This window comes from Thunnus thynnus, chromosome 12 (genome assembly GCF_963924715.1).
Source record: "Thunnus thynnus chromosome 12, fThuThy2.1, whole genome shotgun sequence".
In the NCBI taxonomy this organism is placed as follows: Eukaryota; Metazoa; Chordata; class Actinopteri; order Scombriformes; family Scombridae; genus Thunnus; species Thunnus thynnus.
Window position 1 is genome coordinate 9,681,550 of NC_089528.1, and position 18,622 is coordinate 9,700,171.

At 38.8% G+C, this 18,622-nt stretch overlaps 2 protein-coding genes across 5 annotated transcripts in view; both read right to left on the minus strand.

Annotated features, from left to right (window-relative positions):
- The window catches only part of LOC137193838 (3',5'-cyclic-AMP phosphodiesterase 4B-like), a 53,656-nt gene extending 42,167 nt beyond the window's left edge, over positions 1 to 11,489 (minus strand). The window contains exons 1-3 of one of the 4 annotated variants that reach the window (XM_067605236.1): positions 11,331 to 11,482; positions 9,542 to 9,589; positions 7,509 to 7,576 (exon numbers count right to left, since the gene is read on the minus strand). The gene's annotated coding sequence lies outside the window, so the exon portion shown is untranslated. Of the gene's footprint in view, positions 1 to 7,504; positions 7,577 to 9,541; positions 9,590 to 11,330 lie in introns of those variants that run through there. The other 3 variants (XM_067605233.1, XM_067605234.1, XM_067605235.1) reach the window with 3 other exon arrangements.
- A 2,448-nt stretch (positions 11,490 to 13,937) lies between these two features.
- Positions 13,938 to 17,459, minus strand: LOC137193839 (leptin receptor gene-related protein). Its single transcript, XM_067605240.1, has 4 exons — positions 17,299 to 17,459; positions 16,882 to 16,957; positions 15,835 to 16,021; positions 13,938 to 15,621 (listed from the first exon to the last, which is right to left on the minus strand). Exons 1-4 carry the CDS (start codon positions 17,312 to 17,314, stop codon positions 15,505 to 15,507), a joined length of 396 nt encoding a protein of 131 aa, XP_067461341.1. The 5' UTR covers positions 17,315 to 17,459; the 3' UTR covers positions 13,938 to 15,504.
- Positions 17,460 to 18,622: the final 1,163 nt, after the last annotated feature.

The window sequence follows — 18,622 nt, forward strand, 5'->3', positions numbered from 1 at the left end:
ACCCCGAAGTAGGAGCTAAAAAAGTCCCTCAAAACGGTGCACTATGAACTATGATTGTTCCCAGTACCTGCAGTGTGGACACAATAAAAAGGGGGTAGTTCCTCCAACAGTTCTTAGAACTATGAAAAAGTTCCTCTGGTCTGAAAGTGCCTAATGAAATCTAGAGTACCTATATGTGGTGGTGGGGTGTGGTTTGGGCTCAGGTGCAGGGGAGAGATGGGTGGGAGTGGCTCATGGGAGCAGTGCCAGGGTTAGTCTAATTGCACAGGTGTTACCTGTTATCTAATTATTCTCTCTTCTCTTGATGCAGTAGCATGCTGGACCTGAGAGACACACGCTGGAGCCAGAGCAAAAATGGCGCACCAGCCCTCTGTTATAATTGTATATTGATTTTGTGTTGTTTGAGAGACTGGACTGTATGCCCTCTGGAAACACCGGGCAAGTGAGCAGAGGAGTTAAGAGTGAGAAACACATTTATGTTGTGAAACTGTGTATGTGGTCAATAAAAGGGACGATCTAAAGTGGACAAAACTGCTTGCGACTGTTTGTGCAGAGTAGAACCCCGAGCTAACACTGACACCTGTTACATTATATTTCCCAGTCAAAACTAAGGAGATACATTCCCCATTTAATGAAATTTTATAGCCACGGTTTTGGTACCTGAATGGGATTAGCAATTAACATTCATTGGTATAATTGTTACTCAGGCCACTGTATTGACACATTGTGCTTTTTACATAATTTTGCTAAATGAGTTATTGCTAAGATTTTGATTAGCATGTGTGCAAGTGTTTGGGCTACAACAATTTCACAAACTTCAACTAATGATTTTAATTATTCATTAGTCTCTTGATCATTTATTTGATTAATCAATTAACTGTTTTGTTTACAAATCATCATAAAATAGTGGAAAACACCATCACAAGCTCTCAGAGCCCAAGGTGACATCTTTGAAATGCTTGTTTAGCCTGACCAGCAGTCCAAAGTAGAGAAAATATTAAATTCATGATATTAAACTGAGAAATTATGAAAACCTTTGCATTCCTGAAGCTAGAACCAGGAAATGTTTGGTATTTTTACTTAACAAATGACTTAAACAACTGACTGATTGGTTGACTGATTGACAATCAGTTATTGCAGATTATTTTTCTGTAAAATCGACTAATCGATTTGAAACAACTTATATCAGCTCCATATCTACATTTACAGCATAGAATCAAGCAAGAATCTTTGTGTTAATCATATTAAGAGATGAAGTATTTGTTACATAACTATTTCTACCAACAGCTATCAGCACTCTTTTGAAAAGAGGAGGGGTTGGGCCATACGTCAAGGGAAAGAATGAGCCTGTGAGACTCTGAAGAGCATTTAAACCTAAAATCCAGGAGAGCACTCATACGTAAGTTAACTGGACAAAAGACAGTGGACTGAAAATGCCCTGGTGTCTCACTTTGACTCCACTTTTTTGAGAAACAAGTTTCAAGTGACCTCTCATCCTTGTGACCCATGCAATAGGTCATCCCCGTGGTGACCATCCGTACCTCTACAAATAATTGTTTGTTGATGTTAAGCGGGTAAGAGAATGCTCGGTCATGAGGCAGCACTTGAGATGCTGATTGTAAGGATTTGACTTGCCCTTTGATGAGAACACCAGGGATCATTGTGCTGGGCGTACAGTCTATCATCGGTGCAATAGGGAACACAACAAACCAAAGAAGGCTGATTTTGCTCAATGTACAACTCAAACACAATGAAGAGGGAGAAGATGGACTCAGCTTTGAGGCTTTTATTTCTTCCATTAAAAACTGGTGCTTAAAAAAAGTTTGCAAAAACAAAAGTGTGAAGAAAGTATCTATCCAACATGTATGAGTAAAGTATTTACTTAAGTTATTTCTAGGCATTGTGGACAGAGATCTCCACAGCAGATTAAATGCATAACCTTCTCCAAAAAACAATAGATACACAGCACTGTATGGCAGGGTTTGGGTAGTGATGAAACAATTAACAAATTAGCCAATTGACAGAAACTTTAAAATTGACACAAATTATGATTTTGATTTATCATCCATGTAATTTATCATGAAAAATGCCAAACATTTCAGTCACATCAGTTTTAAATGGAATATTTTTGGCTTTGGACTATTGGTCAGACAAAATAAGCAACTTAATGACGTCACTTCAGACTCTGGGAATTTTCCATAGGCATCTTATTTTAAAGACCAAATAATTGTCCAAAGATTTGGACAATAAGTGAACAAAAAATTCTAAATTACAGGTGTGAATTTGAGTGTGAATGGGCTTGTGTATGTAATAAAAGAGTTTCCAGTTCAGATTGTTGCCATGTATTTTGACCAGCGTACTCTGGAAAAGACATCAACCCCCCCAGCCACCATCCCCACTGGGCCTGAGCAGCAATAAGTGGGGTTAGAGAATAGGCGCATGGATGGATGTTGAGGACATTTCCATTTTATCTGGCACTCATTTACCATCATCCAACATAGGCTTAATGCTCTTACAGCACATAGTGTAAATCACAACACTATCACAACCAGTGTTTGCATTCCTGTCGTAAATCGGAGGTTAGCAAGCAGAGGCAAAATTTTCCCATTTGACCAGTCAATCTATGTCACACAGCCTCCATGCACAATTGAGAGCTGTGGAGGGTGAGTCAGGGGCTTTCATACAATTAAAATCCTTGGACACCCACACAAATGTAGCTTTTGTGGAGCCAAGACAAAGGAGGCTCAAGAAATCATGAGTGAAACTGCGGTAATGTTATGTTCTGATTACTCTGTGATCCAACAATAAGAGCTTTCAAAAGACATCTGTGTGTCACAACCATGACGAATTAACTTTGCAATAGTCACTCACTTATACCCATATCTCTGCGATTCAGATTTACTATTAAATGAAGGAACCATAAAAACACAAAAATCAATGCCCACACTCTGTACTTTTTAAGAAACTGACTCAACTTACCCAGCTTTGATCCAGTAGGTGGTAAATGAATCTGTTTTTAATATAAGCCTTAAAATACTCACTCATGCAGTGATTAACTCCGGTCACAAGACGCAACAGCTGTTGACAGAACAGCAGCAGGTCCTGTTTGACAGTCTACGTCCCGCCTACGTTTATTCAGTCTAAACAACACCACACCCACTTTATTCTCACCTCAGATATCTAGTGGGGGAGGTGCAGTCTGAATACATTGCATGTCAACTGATGACAAAACTTAATACTTATAAAAATTGATATTCAGTGTCCACTGAATTCCTTTGAAGCATTGGCTGTCCCTTCTCCACAGTCAGATCCTTTCAAACGAGCGTTGGGGTTATTTGAGCTAAACTTTAATGACTAAATAAAAGAGATTGTGCAATCATGTTTTATCACCTCAGAAATAAAGTATATCGAAGATATAATCCTGTCTACCTCTGACCTTGAACATAATAGCTGGTTGGTTTTCACAGGAATGACTGCTGCTGACTGAAATACAGCTCACTGAAGAATCAGTCAAAGTCACCATTACACTTAACATTTATATTTAATGTCAGTATTTTAACAATTAGCATCTACACTGTAACCATTTTACTGATATGTTACATTTTGAAGGGCTTTTATTATCCATTTTAAAGCAAATGTTGGTTTTTTCCTCCACCAATATGTATGATCACTGTTGATGATCCCCAGAGGCAAAATAAGGAGAGGAAGAAGAAAAAGAAAAGAAGAAGAAGAATGAGCTAGTCTTTGTCTGTTCTGGCCCCAAGGGTGCAGAGTGAGCTGCCTGGAGCACAAATACCTCAACTCACTGACACAGTTACAAGGTTACTTATTGTACAGTATAACTGCACAAGTAGCATGGAAAGAAAAAGGTGCTTGTTCTGTTGTCATCACGCTGTTTACAATGAGATTACAGTGTGCTTGCTTTTGTTTCATTTGTTTTGTAATGTGCTCTGATGTTATTTTAGATGTAGCAGCTGCAGACAGCAGAAAACAATTGTTGGATGTCCGGGAGGATACGCACTAATTTATTATTGCACAAAATGCAAATCACACCTGCTACCAAGCTGCTTCCCTCTAGACTACTGTGACTTGTGACTGTGGCTGAAATTCATTTCTGTAGGATCAACATGGACAATTAAAGTTTGTTTAATGTATAATGAGTAAGTCAAATTTTATTTATGTAGCACCCTTTTTTAAACACAGGTTACAAACTGATTTACATCAACATCAGCACAGAAAGAGAAAGAACAAGAAAAACAGAAAAAGAATAAAACAGAACAGGAAAAAAAAAAAAAAACATTCAACTACATACAGACACATATGAACACTAATGTTATGGAAAGACCATCGTAAAAAGGGTGGGTTTTTAAATGTTGTTTAAAACAGTCAACAGACTCCGCTGATCTAATGTGCGGGGGGAGATTGTTGGGGTGCCAAAGCAGCTAAAGCGCAGTCGCCTTTGGTTTCTAGTTTGGCACGCAGCATGGCCAACAGGTTTTGGTTGGATGACCTAAGTGACCACTCAGTAGTGTAAGGGCTTAGTAGCTCAGAAATTAGGCCGAAGCTAAACCGTGTGTGATTAAAAGAATCTTAAAATCGATCCTGAACTTCACAGCAGCCAATGGCAGTGAGGCTAAAATAGGAGTGATGGGAGATATACGGCCAGTCCTACTTAACAGCCTAGCTGCTGCATTTTGTACAAGCTGAAGACGTGCAAGGACAGCTTGACTAGGGGAAGTAAAAAGGGAATTGCAGTAGTCGAGGCAGGAAAAAATGAAGGCATGAATGATACATTCTGAGTCAGAGACAGCTAATAATGGTCTGATTTTTGCAATATTCCTTAGTTGAAAGAAACAGGATTGAGCCAATTTGTTGACATGGTGTTCAAATTTCAATTTAGGGTCAAATGTAATGCCACAATTCCTCGATGCCAAGATGCCAATATCCTGAATGATGCCATTTGTAGTATTTTCAGGGCCATTTTCTGGCCAACTGCCTAGTACATACTATGAAAAAACACTGTATTAACTGCACTACACTGGGCACCATTTGTTAATCACTTTGTTTTTACTTCTAGACATTTTGGTCTCTAAATCCTATCTGACCCACTGCCTTGTTAGACACATCCATCTTAATGTAATTCATAAAGCACTGAACATGATACCAATCCATATTTGGCTAGACGTGTTAGGCACAGGGTTAGTTGGTTAATTCTGTATGAATATATAAAATGTTAAAAACTATATGTTAAAGAAAAAATACTTGAAGGTTGCAATAAGTTTTAAGGCTCACGCACTCTGTTATCTCTTCTAATCTTATCCATCCTTCCCACACTGTTTGTGTGGGCATGTCCTCCACACAAATCAGTTGTTGCTCTCCATGCAGGTGTCCTTACACTTACTAACTGACCATTATTATTGTATACCTTCTAGCTTGTTGAGTTCATTACATCTACAACTCAGAATCAGCATTCCACAGAGATGGATGGAAAAAGTAATTGATACAAACATGTAAATTATGCATGCACCAGAGCTCATTTGAAGACAGAGGACTCTAGTTTTAGGGCATGAAATGAATATACATATTATGCTGGAAAGAAACTTGGGACATTTTTCTTTGGAGTTTCTCTCTGCTGATAAAAGAGGCTTGTAAAAATGCTACAAGATTTACAATGCAGAGCTTCTGTGAGTTGGGGTGGAGTTACTTTGTCCACAACATACTGCAAAGCTAAATTGTCAGAGTTTATTTACCTCCCATGATGAAAACATCAACATCATTTCTTCTAGCGTGTAATTTAATTAGACATCTATCAAAAGATCATTCAACAGTTTTAGACTGTTTTTAACACTCACCCCGAAGCCATATCAACTCTATTACTGAAAAAGAAACACCAATCAACACTTGTCAATTTAGATTAGTTGTCACTGAAAAAATAAAAAAAATCGACGCTTAGTCGCACTGGCAAATTTAGCGCTTTGTATTTTGCATTCAATGTAGTGAAGCAGATGCCAGCAGAACTTTTGAGACAAGCGAAGACTGAGGCGTTTGTTGAGGAGGCAGAGAGAAACAAACCAATTTGTGGCAGTTGAAAGATGACGTCACTGTGGAGGCCACATGCAGGAAACCCACTGCCCTACTGTACAAACAGGGAGTGTGTGTGAGAGATAGAGAGAGAGAGAGAGAGAGAAGGACTGGACAGGCAAGGCTCTGTGAGTCTGCTGCCAATGGGCCACATATCACAAGATCATTTTAGGATTGTTCTGCTGTCACACCATGTTGTTTGTCATGTTGGCATTGCAAACACTATCACAAAAAAAAACTGGTGGGAACAGGCTGATTACCAGCTCTTATGTCTTATAACTTGTCTTGTTTGGTTTAAAATTTAGCAAAAATATAAAAAAATAAATAAGGTCTCATTTTGTTCTAGTGTACCTGCCTTAAAAATGGAGATTAACTACATCTATGTCATGTAATAATGATGTTTAAATGACATCCTCTGCTTCACACCAACCCCCAACCTACTCCTGTACTCATATTAGCATTAATCAATGATTCTATTCTGTTCCTTTCTTCAATTAGATGAAAGAGGTAAATAAAAGTGAATTCATCATGAGCTTTTGATGCAACGCTGCTGTGCTGACACAGAGACCTATCAAACTATTTAAAAGAATTAGAAAGAAATGAGAAATAATTGGTGGCTCAGGCCTCTGTATGAGTCGCTGTTTGATTGGAATTGTTGAAAAAGCCCGATAATTATAAAGGAAGAGTGCCACCCTGTCAAATTCAAAACACCCACACTGCACTCCTACACTAATTACCCCATCGTATTCAAGTCACCCTATTTCAAGTCCTTTGAGGTATTGTGCTTGAAGGACCGCCTGTGTCAGCACTTCATCAATTACCTTACCCATTCACTGGATGAAACTTTCTATTGGCAGCTACACGGATGAAAGCTTTTAGGGTAAATTACAAATTACAAATAACTTGGAGAGAAAGGAGGCAACAGAAGGCTTGGCAGGGTTTGCAGGATTTGGGGCACAGAGAGGGCCTTTGGTGAGTGTCACCAGCTGGCAACCTCCATGTCAGCATGGCTGTAAATCATTCAGATGGCCTGTGCATCTTAGAGATACTCTTGAGGTAAAACTGAATAAATCAGTATAACCCACCACCTCCTTTACACACATGGTGACTACATCCTGCTGTGGAACTACTGGTTTGGGTCATGAACCGTGATGGACACCACACACACACACACACATACCACCTACCCCTTCCTGTTCACCACCTGTGTCTCTGTCTCCATCTGTGTGGTTATTGTGAATCAAAAGAGAAATCAAACAAGTGTACTGTGCTGTGCTGTAGACCAATTTCCACAATACATAGAAAACTGAGCTCTTCTGCTTGAAAGCCAAGGACGAAATATTACACGTTATTCCATCTGCAGTAAAGGCTTGCAGTAAAAAACACTGATTTTGACCACAATAAACGCTAAAAAGAAACTTACTCACAGCTGAAACTGCTCTGCAGGCGCCTGTGGTGAGAGGAGAGGCAGGAATTCACGTCAGCAGTCTGTTGGCTTGAAAGACAGATGATGTACGCATTACATTTAAGATCACATGGCACAGCAAAATATTTGAGAGAAGAAAAATACTGACTGACAACACTTTGGGCAGTTGAAACTATAGGATTGGTTTTAAATCAGGACCAGCGACAACATACATATTTTCTCTCTGACAGGTACAGAGAGAGAACATAGAGATATTTACACATGATTTCACTGTGTACAAAATAGTTTTAGTAGATCTGAGAAAAACAAAAAGTAATTTTAAAAAACAGTGGAAGCCCTGATGAGTGTGAAAGCTGCTGAATTTCTTCTCTTCACAATAAGAGTCTAGCACAACTGCTTCAATTCTTTTAGGGTTGCGACTGATGATTATTTTCGTTATCAATTAATAAATGATTTGTTTGGTATATAAAAAATGTCAGAAAATAGTGGAAAGTTCCCATCACAATTTCCTAAAGCCTGAGTTGATGTCTTCAAATTGGTTGTTTTGTCAGACCGACAGTCTGCAACCCCAAAATATCCAGTTTTCCATCACATATGACAAAGAACAGCAGCAAATCTTCACAATCAAGATGCTGGGAAAAAAATTAATGTTTAGCATTTTTGCTAAGAAGACTGACAATAAATAAATCTATTATCCAAATGATTGGCAATTTATTTTCTGTTGATGGATTAAGCAATTAATCAATTAGTTGTTTCAGATCTAGATTCCTTAAATGAATGACTGATTACAAGCAGTTCAGTTTACCACACACACACACACACACAATGCTTTCTGTATTCAGAGTCAGCTGGTTTTTCATCACAGCTCCCAGTATGACAAACAGTCAAACAGTCTGAAAACCTAAATGCGTAGAGCAGACACGGCATGTATTCATCAGCTGGAAGCGAAACATCAGTGGTCAGTAACAGTCAGTATGGTGACCACATCACCAGTAAAGCTACCAAGCAGCCAGTAAGTGAGTCATCAGTCTGGCAGCCAGTTCTTTTATCAAGAGGCTGGATGTATGTGCTCTGTTGTTTCACTACTGACTGAGAATAAAACGGACAGTGGCCAGTTGAGTTCACACAAAATGACCAGGCGCACCACAGAGATGCTGTAAACTGGGTTTCAAAGGAAAAGACAGCTGAATTTCTGAGGTGTAACTAGACAGTATGACAGTGAAATGTCATACGGCATGTTAGACACCAGAGAGGAGCTTGGGATGTCAAACCAAAGCTGTTTTTTTGTTGTTGTTTTTTTCCTTTTTATGTTTTGGAATTGATGTATTGCTGTTAAAAAAAAAACCATTCTGTTAGAGTCCACAAACACCACCCTCCTGGTTGCAAAGACCTGTCAGACTCTGGATGTTGCAGCAGATGTTGAGTCCAGATGTTAAATCAAGTCAGCAGCAAAGATAAAATATCTGCCGGTACTCTGCTGGTATTACCAGTAAACTGACTTTAAATCCCAGTAGAGTTGGAAAGAGCAGGGGAGGCCTGGGAATGTTGTAACATTAGGTTGGTTGCAATGCTGCCCATGTGACCAGGCAGAAATTAACCGCAGCGATGAGGCCAATACACACACTTCCTCCCTAACCTTACTGGATACGTTCATGGTTCTGCTGCACCACATTATTTTGTACACAAACCAAATGCTCATATAAAATGAAACATTTTAAGATGGTGAAATGAAAGTTTAATGAGATTTTAAGTTTGAATGTTAAAAATGTGTGGACCCATTTATGTTTAACAAGAGAAATCGGTTAAGTATTAACATTTTCTGTTCCTAGTTGTTTCAACTGCACCTGTTACCCAGCATTCACTGAGGGTACTGCATTTAGAGGTGCAAACCAATGATATTGATCAGCTATAGACTAATATTTTAGCATGCTAGGACTGAAACTAACGATCATTATCGACTAATCTGCTGATTATTTTTTCGATTAATTGATTACTCACTTGGTCTGTAAAATGTCATATAATAGTGAAAAATACCTGTTATAATGACCCACAGTCCATGGTGACGTGTTCAGATGTCTTGTTCTGTCCCATCAGCAGTCCAAAACCCAAAAGATATTAAGGTTACAATGAAGAAAACTGGCATTTGAGAAACTGAAAACAGAGAATATTTGGCATTTTTGCTTAAAAATATTACTAAAACCATTAATCAACCATCAAAATAGTTGCATATTAATTTTCCGTCAACTAATTGTCTAACAGAAAAGTAACTTCCAACTATTTTGCTAATTGATTAATCATTTTGAGTCATTTAAAAAAAAAAAATACTGGTGTTCTCTGGTTCCAGCTCCTTAAATGTGAATATTTTCTTCTTTCTTTAGTCTTCTATGATAATAAACAGAAAATCTTTGGACTGTAAAACGGAACAAAACAAAGCATTTGAGGTTGCACCTTGGGATTTGGGAAAACGGTGAGGGACATTTTTCTCCATTTTCTGACATTTCATAGACCAAACAATTAACCGGTGAATCAATAATGAAAATAATTGTTAGTTGCAGCCCTAAAACACATTATTGCTCACACCCTTAAACAGTGACTATTTCTGTGCCATAGAAACAGCGCTGTAACAGTGAACACCTGCGCTACCTCACATAATGTATGATGCTGCTCTGTCAATGACTAACGTACCCATTCACCTGAACGTGTGTCCAGACTTTTGACTGGTACTGTCTGCGTAGATGACAAACAGCGGTAGCTTGTTTGAAAGCTTCTGCGCAAACAATTAAAATGTAGATAATGATTACACAACTGTTACAATCATCCCCAGTCTCCCTAGTGATAATGAAAGGTCACTATTGAGTCTTTATTGACACCTCAGAAACATTAAGTCCCATCAGAAATATTATGTTGATTTCTCCTCTAGGGTAAAATTAAGAGCCTAAATATAGCCATTTATCTCCTAGAAGTCGTGGTTGACCTCATTTGACCCAGACTTAATTTCTTAATGGACAGTGATTGATTGTATAATGGCACATAACCCTTGGTTTATTGAACCCAACCAGCAAAACCCCTTGTTAATGTGTTTCACCGAGTTAACCCAGGCTTTTACACAAATATCACTGTTTTCACATGTAACTGTCCCAAACTTTAGCCTTTCTCACACTTATGTGCTTGTCTGCATTTACATATCTTTTATCATATTAAGACAAATCACTGAGTGGCTTTTCCCTTGCTTGATCTCATCATCATACTTGATGGGAAACTACCCAAACATATGTGGTTGGTTGTATCCAGTGCAGCACATCATTGTTGCAGAAACGTACAGATAAAACTGAACAAGTCGATTGTCAACAGAGGAAGAGATGCCCACAATGATAAGTCCTGAAAGAGATAAAAGAGCACTGCCTACATACAGACAAGTAGCCTACGTGGTGCGACTGAATCAAAAGCCCTTTCAGAGGAACTGAAGATATTTGACTACTGGTCACGTTTACACGAAAATAGCTTCTGTACAGCGCAAATAGCGAAACTGACAACGTAAACCTGCCACCTGAGCATCGTGAAACATCAGTTTTCGCAAATCTCTAGACCAACAAAATCCCTCATCCTATACCGGTTAACCTAATTAACTTTAAACGGTGCAAATCTGGCAAAACTTTACAATGTCGCGCGGGTTATCGCCTGCAAGCAACGGACCAGTGTAGACAGGAGACAGTAGATACGTAAAAGCTACAGGAAGATGAAAAAGAAAACATTTTTCGCTGAGTTGAGGAATATTTCAGCTGTATCTGTCACAGGACGGGTGAATGTGTAGTGTATGTCTTACCGGTGGTGTATCCGTTCTCCCACGGTGAAGTTGTGACAGAGTGTGGTCTCCTCTTCCTCTGCCACGCTTCGGAAGCACGCGCCCCCTTTTTATCCGGCTCCATTTGTGCCATTCGCGCTCGTTCCCCTTCCCGACCCCGCGAGCGCATCGATTGGCTTTGACACCGACGACGCAAATCCTTCCGTTTACCAGTGGCTTGTGTGTGTGCGCACGCCCCGCGCCTTCCCACTGCTGCCTGCATCCATTTGATTTCCAGCCAAAGTGGTGTATGGATCTGTCTCTGTTCCACCACTTTAATGAGGCTACAACTCTTCAGCTCTCTGTCTCTCATTGACTCCCTGATGTGTTTTAGTTGAGTGTCTCTTTAAATAGCAGTTGCATTGTATGTATAATTGTCTGCTTATGATTTAATGAGGCAAAGTCAAATTTTAAAATCATATTTCTTATGATGTGTTGAAGGCAGGTCGTTAGAACTGTAAATGAACTTGGCTAATCCAGTAGCAAATGATATTAAAATGTTATAATTAACTTAGATAACAAGAAAAATATTTGTTATAATGAAGTTTTACACAATTTCCACGACTCTTATATCTATTTATGTCTATTCTGTAGTGTACCCTTAATAGACCTGTCTGTTGTTCATTACCTAGTGTGCTATTTTAAAGTGTGTTGCATTGAATTATGTATCACTTTGAATTACCTCATGTTCCATTGAATTGTGATGTGATGTATTGCGTGTGATGGGTTGAACTGTGCTGTGTTGCACTGAGTCGTGCAGCTGCACTTAACTTTATGTTGCTTTGCCTTATTTGACATTGCAACTTACCACAGCTGTTGTCTATACAGTATTACAGTACCACACGACATACAGTAATATGCTGCCTTGCACTGTTCTGTTGCTCTGAACTGCATTGTTTTGTGTTAGTATAAGGCCACATTCTGTAGTCTTTTAGTATAATTTTGATGCCTTGGCTGTTGCCAGGCAACAGCTGTCCTGGAACAGAGATGAATGGGTGTCCCTGGGCTCTTCCTCTTTCTTCATCTCCATCTTTACCTTCATCTTTTTTTCCCTCACTGTCTCTCACTCACACAGGTTATGTTGAGAATAAATTCAGTATGACTTGATCAATTTCTAGCAGTTTTCCTCCTTCACTTGTGAGCCATCATGATGTGCAGCAGCATCTTTAGTGTATATATACTTGGAATTTAGAGTATGTCTGATTCTCATTATTAGTGATGTAACCTAGGAGTGTTTCTTTGAACACCAGTCTTACCTAATTTCCTCAACTGGGGGATACCGGTCTCTAGCTTCTCTTTGAGTAATATGCAGTTAACAGCTGGCTTCTCTTGATCCATAGCCACCTCTCTCTGGTTCTGGTGGACTTCATCTTGCATATACTAGCACTGAAGTGGAAACTTGGCTTGGAAACTCTCTACAGAGTACCTCAAATGTGCCAAGGTTCCAAACACTTTTACTTAGCCGTGATCATCATGTTGATATCTCAAACGTTAGAGTAATGTCTGCTGTAATATGACAGCCACAAAAGCTCTCAGTCACTCTCCATCTCTCACCTGTCTTGATGTTTCAGAGAGCAATGTGTCGTGGTGTAGCTGTTTTGATGGTTTCTGGGAATTTAAGCTACTTCCTTAGACCAACTTTAAGCCAAAGGTCTTATTCTTTAATATGTCAACTAATTCCTGAAACTCCACACAACTGATAATGTGTATACAGCATTTCACACAGCAGCACTGATACAGCCGCTAACCTCTCTCTCTGTGGGAAGTTAGTCCACACATGCTGTGTCTTCCCCTTGTGAATTGCAATCACTGGAGGCGGGAAACACAGATGTTTTTCATAGAAATAATTTATTTTGGAGTGTGGGTTCCTTTTGTTTGAGGAGAAAATGCACTCAGCTGAACGCTCAAATTGGTGAGGCAGTTTCGGTGCATTCCTGACACACATGAACAAAGAGTGAAATTAAACCACTCAAGTTGCACGCAAGCTCAGCTGCATGGTTGATTTTTATCACAACCCATCTAACCCTGAATAGATAATGTTAGCTTTTTGTCATTGTTTTGTTATACAACTTGCTCACAGTTGGCAATGTTGCAAATCTGTATTCAATATTAATGTTTGTTTGTGTGTTTAGAGAGAGTAAAACAGAAAGGGAGGTGGAGAGGTGTTTTTCTGTGAAAATTATAGGCTACTAGGCAAAAAAAATGGACATGTTTTACATGCTGCTTGTTGAATATTGCAGAATGTATTCATTATTTAACAGCAATTCACACCTGAATTTCTGTCAGACAGGGCTAGGGTTTGCTCTCAAAGTCTGGCACCACAGAGGTCTACGTAACCCCAAAACACACTCACCCACACACCACCTGTCCTTCTGTTCCAGTGTGTCTCGTGGGAGTCAGTTACTGAGAATCGCTACTGCTTCTGCACTGCATGAGTAGTGCACAGGTGTTAGTTTGAATGCATCATCCATCAGCTGCACTGCCCAGACACCAGCTAGTTAATTCAAGTTCTCCATCCACCTCACCGACCACTGTAAGAATCACTTTTCTTCTCACATCGACAGCAAACAGAAAGACAGAATCTGTGAGTTTGTTTCACTATACAGAGAGTTTTAATCAATGTTAGAAAACAAAATGCAGTCAGGAGCTTACAAAGTAACACTTGAGAGCTCATAAAGCACTCGTTAGTGTTTTTAAAGTGTGGCTATGGGAGTCACAATAGAAAGAACAAAGCTTCTCCCTGGAGACGGTAAGGAACATGTCAGTTGTCAGACATACTGTATAACATTTTCCCTTGTGACACAGTTGTGTATCGGGAACTAAGCAAATCAGCAACTATATGACAGTGAGCAGAATTTTCACAACATTGATAGTATCTGATGTGATGATAGTCTATGAAGTGGGCTACCCATATAAACTCCAGAACCTCATTAATGGTCAGTTAATGATGATGAAAAAGAAGATGAGGATGCAGTATAGATCTACAGATACAGATTTCGATGGCTGCTGATGGCGAAAACACAAAACTGACGCAGTGATTTTTCCATTAATTAAAATATTCACTGTGTACGTGCAGGCACTTATGAATGATTTTGCAGGTAGAGCCCTCTCCATTAGAACAAAGACACTTAGCCTAAAGACACGCATGTACTGCATTTAGCATTTAACATGTAAAATATAATTCACTATTTAACAATATGTTCTTTTGCCAATGGTACGAAATTGTTTGTTGTCTGCAGGAATATATATAAAATGGATTCTCTGGACTGTTCACACAACAACTGAGCATAGAGGCTTAGATATTCACTTAACAGTGCTTCCTCAAATCCCTCTGCTAGCATCTGAGCATCATGATGCTGCACAGCACTGATCAAAACCCACAGTTTAGTGGTGCATATGCTCATTTACTTTTTGCAGTCTAAAAAATTATCTTTGGTGAGAATGTAAACAATTGCACCAGAACAAAACACAAGGCTTTAAAGTCTTCTAGCAAAACGACAAAAAAAAAAAAACAACACACAAGATGTCCATACAAACATATCTTACCTGATTACGAGTCCTACAACTATTTGTCAGATAGCATGAATTAGGATAACTTGCCCTGCCATTACACTTTCAATAGAAACAATCATAAGCAAGGCATAACTCAGTATAGCCACTTCCCCCTTGAACATTGAGGACAGATAATGCAGTGTAGGTTACAATAGAGTTACTCTTTAGGATCCCTTTATGAAATTGATTAACTGAGGCATAATGAAATAGCAGAAAGCTGCAATGAGAAAGGTGATTTGGGGGTTGCAAACAAATGCAAGACAAGCTAAAATACATGGGTTAAGGTGGATAGTGATGGGGTTATAGCATGAGGGGGGTATAGACATCAGTGTCTCTCTGGTCCCAGACATAAGGCACATTAACAGGTTGTGTTGTCTCCAACCCTGATACCTCCTAATATAAAAATTGGCCAGATAACACGCCTAATAATTTCTTTACACTTTTTAAAGGCCTATACCTGAGCATTACCCCCCCACTGAGTGCAGGACACATATGTCCCTCAGTTTGCAGTTTATCCATTTAACTATCCACCAACCCACCAACCATCTATCCATCCATCCATCCATCCGTCCGTCCTTCTGTCTGACCACCATCCAAAGGCACTCTACCACTGCTCCCAGCTGAAGTCGTCGCCTCCTCCAAACACGACGAAAAAGCCGAGGATTGTGAGGAAGATGACTGCGTTTCCTGTCATCACGAGGCCGCAGGCACCCCACTGGATCTGTAACAGAGAAATATTTAAACTGAAGTGTTCAAAAGTTACCTGTAGTCATATATTGGTTTTTACAAGGAATACAGTGTCGGTGAAATGTAATAACAACTGATATGGTGCAGACAGTGTAGATATATCTACACTAACAAATACAACATTTTTACAACTGACTGTATATAAATCAACCTCCAAAATATTTCAACATGCGGAGAGAGAACTCACTGTGTTATTGCGGGCTAGGACAATGGGGAGTCCAAAGGATGATACGACGATGCCGGTTGTTAAGAAGTAGGCCAGCTCTCTGCATGCATTGCTGGAGGAGTCGGTGTCATCACCGAGGCGTCTGGATATGAAGGTTGGGATGGGGCTCAAGACGTAAAAAATCAGGACAAACAGCGGCCAGTATACCCTAGAAGAACAAGTGTTGAACAGTTAAATGGACAGTTCATATTTATGCATGGTGATGCAAAGAAATTTGCTCAGTCTCCAGATCCTGATATCCCAGAGATAAACATGCACAACAAAAACATTTTATACCAAAACAAACCACTCAAAACAAACACTTTTCACTACAAAATGAAGCAAACTTGGTGTATTTCTGTCAGATCACTAGCATATCCCTGTTTCCCGAGTCTATAAAACTGAACTAATGCCAAAATGTAAATAACATTTTTGGGTTTTTTTTTTTTGCTTTGTACTATTTGTTGTTGTATGTTTTGATTGCAATGGACTACAGATGCAATTTAGCTTCAACCTAACTCTGGTGCAGTGCATCATTTATGCTTAATACTGCACACTGTCCTGTTCAATAAATCAACGTTAACATTATCTTTGTCTAATATACTGTAGAGCTATAATACTTCAATCAGCTACTTGATTGTATGATTAAGTACTTTTTAAGCAAAAATACTAACAATCTCAAACTACAGCTTCTAAATTGTGAAGACTTGCTGCTCCTTCTTTGTCGTCTGGGATGGTAAATTAAATATCTTTACGTTTTTTAACTGTTGGTCGGACACAACAATCTATTTGAAGACATCCCCTTGGGGTTCAGATTATTAGAGGCCTTTCTGACAGTTCCTAACATTTTACAGACATAACAACTAAATTAAAATATATAAATAAACAAATAGTCCCTGCAAACTTATCAGTAATGGAAATAATATTGAGCTGCAGCCCTAGAGGACCATCTAGCTATTTACTAACCACCCCTTTAAGCATCAATACTGCAGCCATTTGTTACATTAAGAATACTTTGTTACAACCTACCCGTACTGTTCCAGTGCACAGCCCAGCAGGAGAAACGTCAGACCGATGGCACCACTAAAGGACAAACCAACCAGTGCTGAAAGAAGAGAATTACAGTGAGAAACCAAACAGAAACAGGCTAAATGAGTAGTATGGACGCTACACTAACATTTAGCATTACTGAATAAAGCACTAACGCTGACCTCAAATTTCAATCAGGTGAGTTAATGATTGAACCACATAGTTTCTAACAGATCTTAATATCCTTTGCCAGCGCGGTAATAACTTTCGAAAATGATTCAGCAAAGCTTTGGAAAAGTGTACAACACTAGGCTAACAAAGTTTTTGAGACATTCACGCTATAGAGGAAAGTCTGCGTCACTTTATGAAACAAACTCTCTACTTCCAGCTGAATAGTTAACGCATACAGTCATTTACCTTTAATACCCGCCATTGCGATAACTGTGTGAATATGTCAGTTTGACTTTAGTTTCTTTGTGTATTGTTTATGTGTTCGGGCTCTGCTTCTTGGTAGACCGACTTCCTGCTTCCTCCATGGGTTTTTTTTTCTCCCTTCTTTGTCATCAGGTGACTGTCTTAAAGCTGCAGTAGCTCAGCAGTCTGCCTTTCACTACATGTATCAGCTCAACTGGACTTTACTCGCCTTTTATTGCTTTTCCATTAGGAAAAAGTTGTGGTATCTGATACCTGGTATCTGGTACCAACTTTTTTGATATAGCTGCAAAACAGCAAAAGCTGAGCGGTACTAAAATATGACGTGAAAACACTGCGGACCACTGATTCGTCAGAGAAAATCGTCACTGCAGCCGAGTATTGACTCCTCATCTCATCATCAGCTGCTTATGGGAAAATTAATCAACTGGTCAATCAAACATCATTTGCTCAACTGATTGTTGCAGCTTATTAACACAGCTCATTATCACTGGAATGTAATTACATTTACTCAAGAAGTATTTCCATTGTATTGTACTTTATACAAGTACTACTTTTCACTCCGCTACTTTTATTTGACAGCTGTACGTTACTTTTCTGATCAGCTTTTTAAATAAAATATAATGCTCTGTTAGAGATTAACTATCCAACAGTGTGTTAATTAGCTCAAATAGTCTCCAGCTCCACCAGCTTATTAAACTGCTGCTTATGCATTAATGCATCAATAATAATATTAGAATAATGTAAGTTACAATAATATATTAAATATTAATTTAACACTCACATGAGTAATTTTGCTGCATAATGAGTAGGCATACTTCTACTTTAGATACCTTAACCTGTTCATATTCTGATTCTGACCAACAGTATCCCCTAATTGGTCTCTATAACACATATCTGAACCACAAATCTATTTCATTCATAAATACCTCATCAGTCCTTAATACATGGGTATGTGATCCTCAGTGAAGCTTCCAGAGAGCAGAAAGAGTTCATTCTTTAGGTTTTACACTTTGTTTAAGGAGAAAACACATTCACAATCACCAGTGGTGGAACAAGTACTCAGATCCTTTACTTAAGTAAAAGTACCAATGTACAGCAATGTAAAAATGCTCCATTACAAGTAAAAGTTCTGCAAGAAAAATCCTACTTAGGTAAAAGTGCATAAGTATTAGCTGCAAAATGTATTTAAAGTATTAAAGTAGAAGTACTTGTTTTGTCTGTCTGACGGATATATTTAAGATATATTTATTTATATTTACACTTTATTTGTAATTGTAGGCATACAACGAAATTATGTTTGGTAACT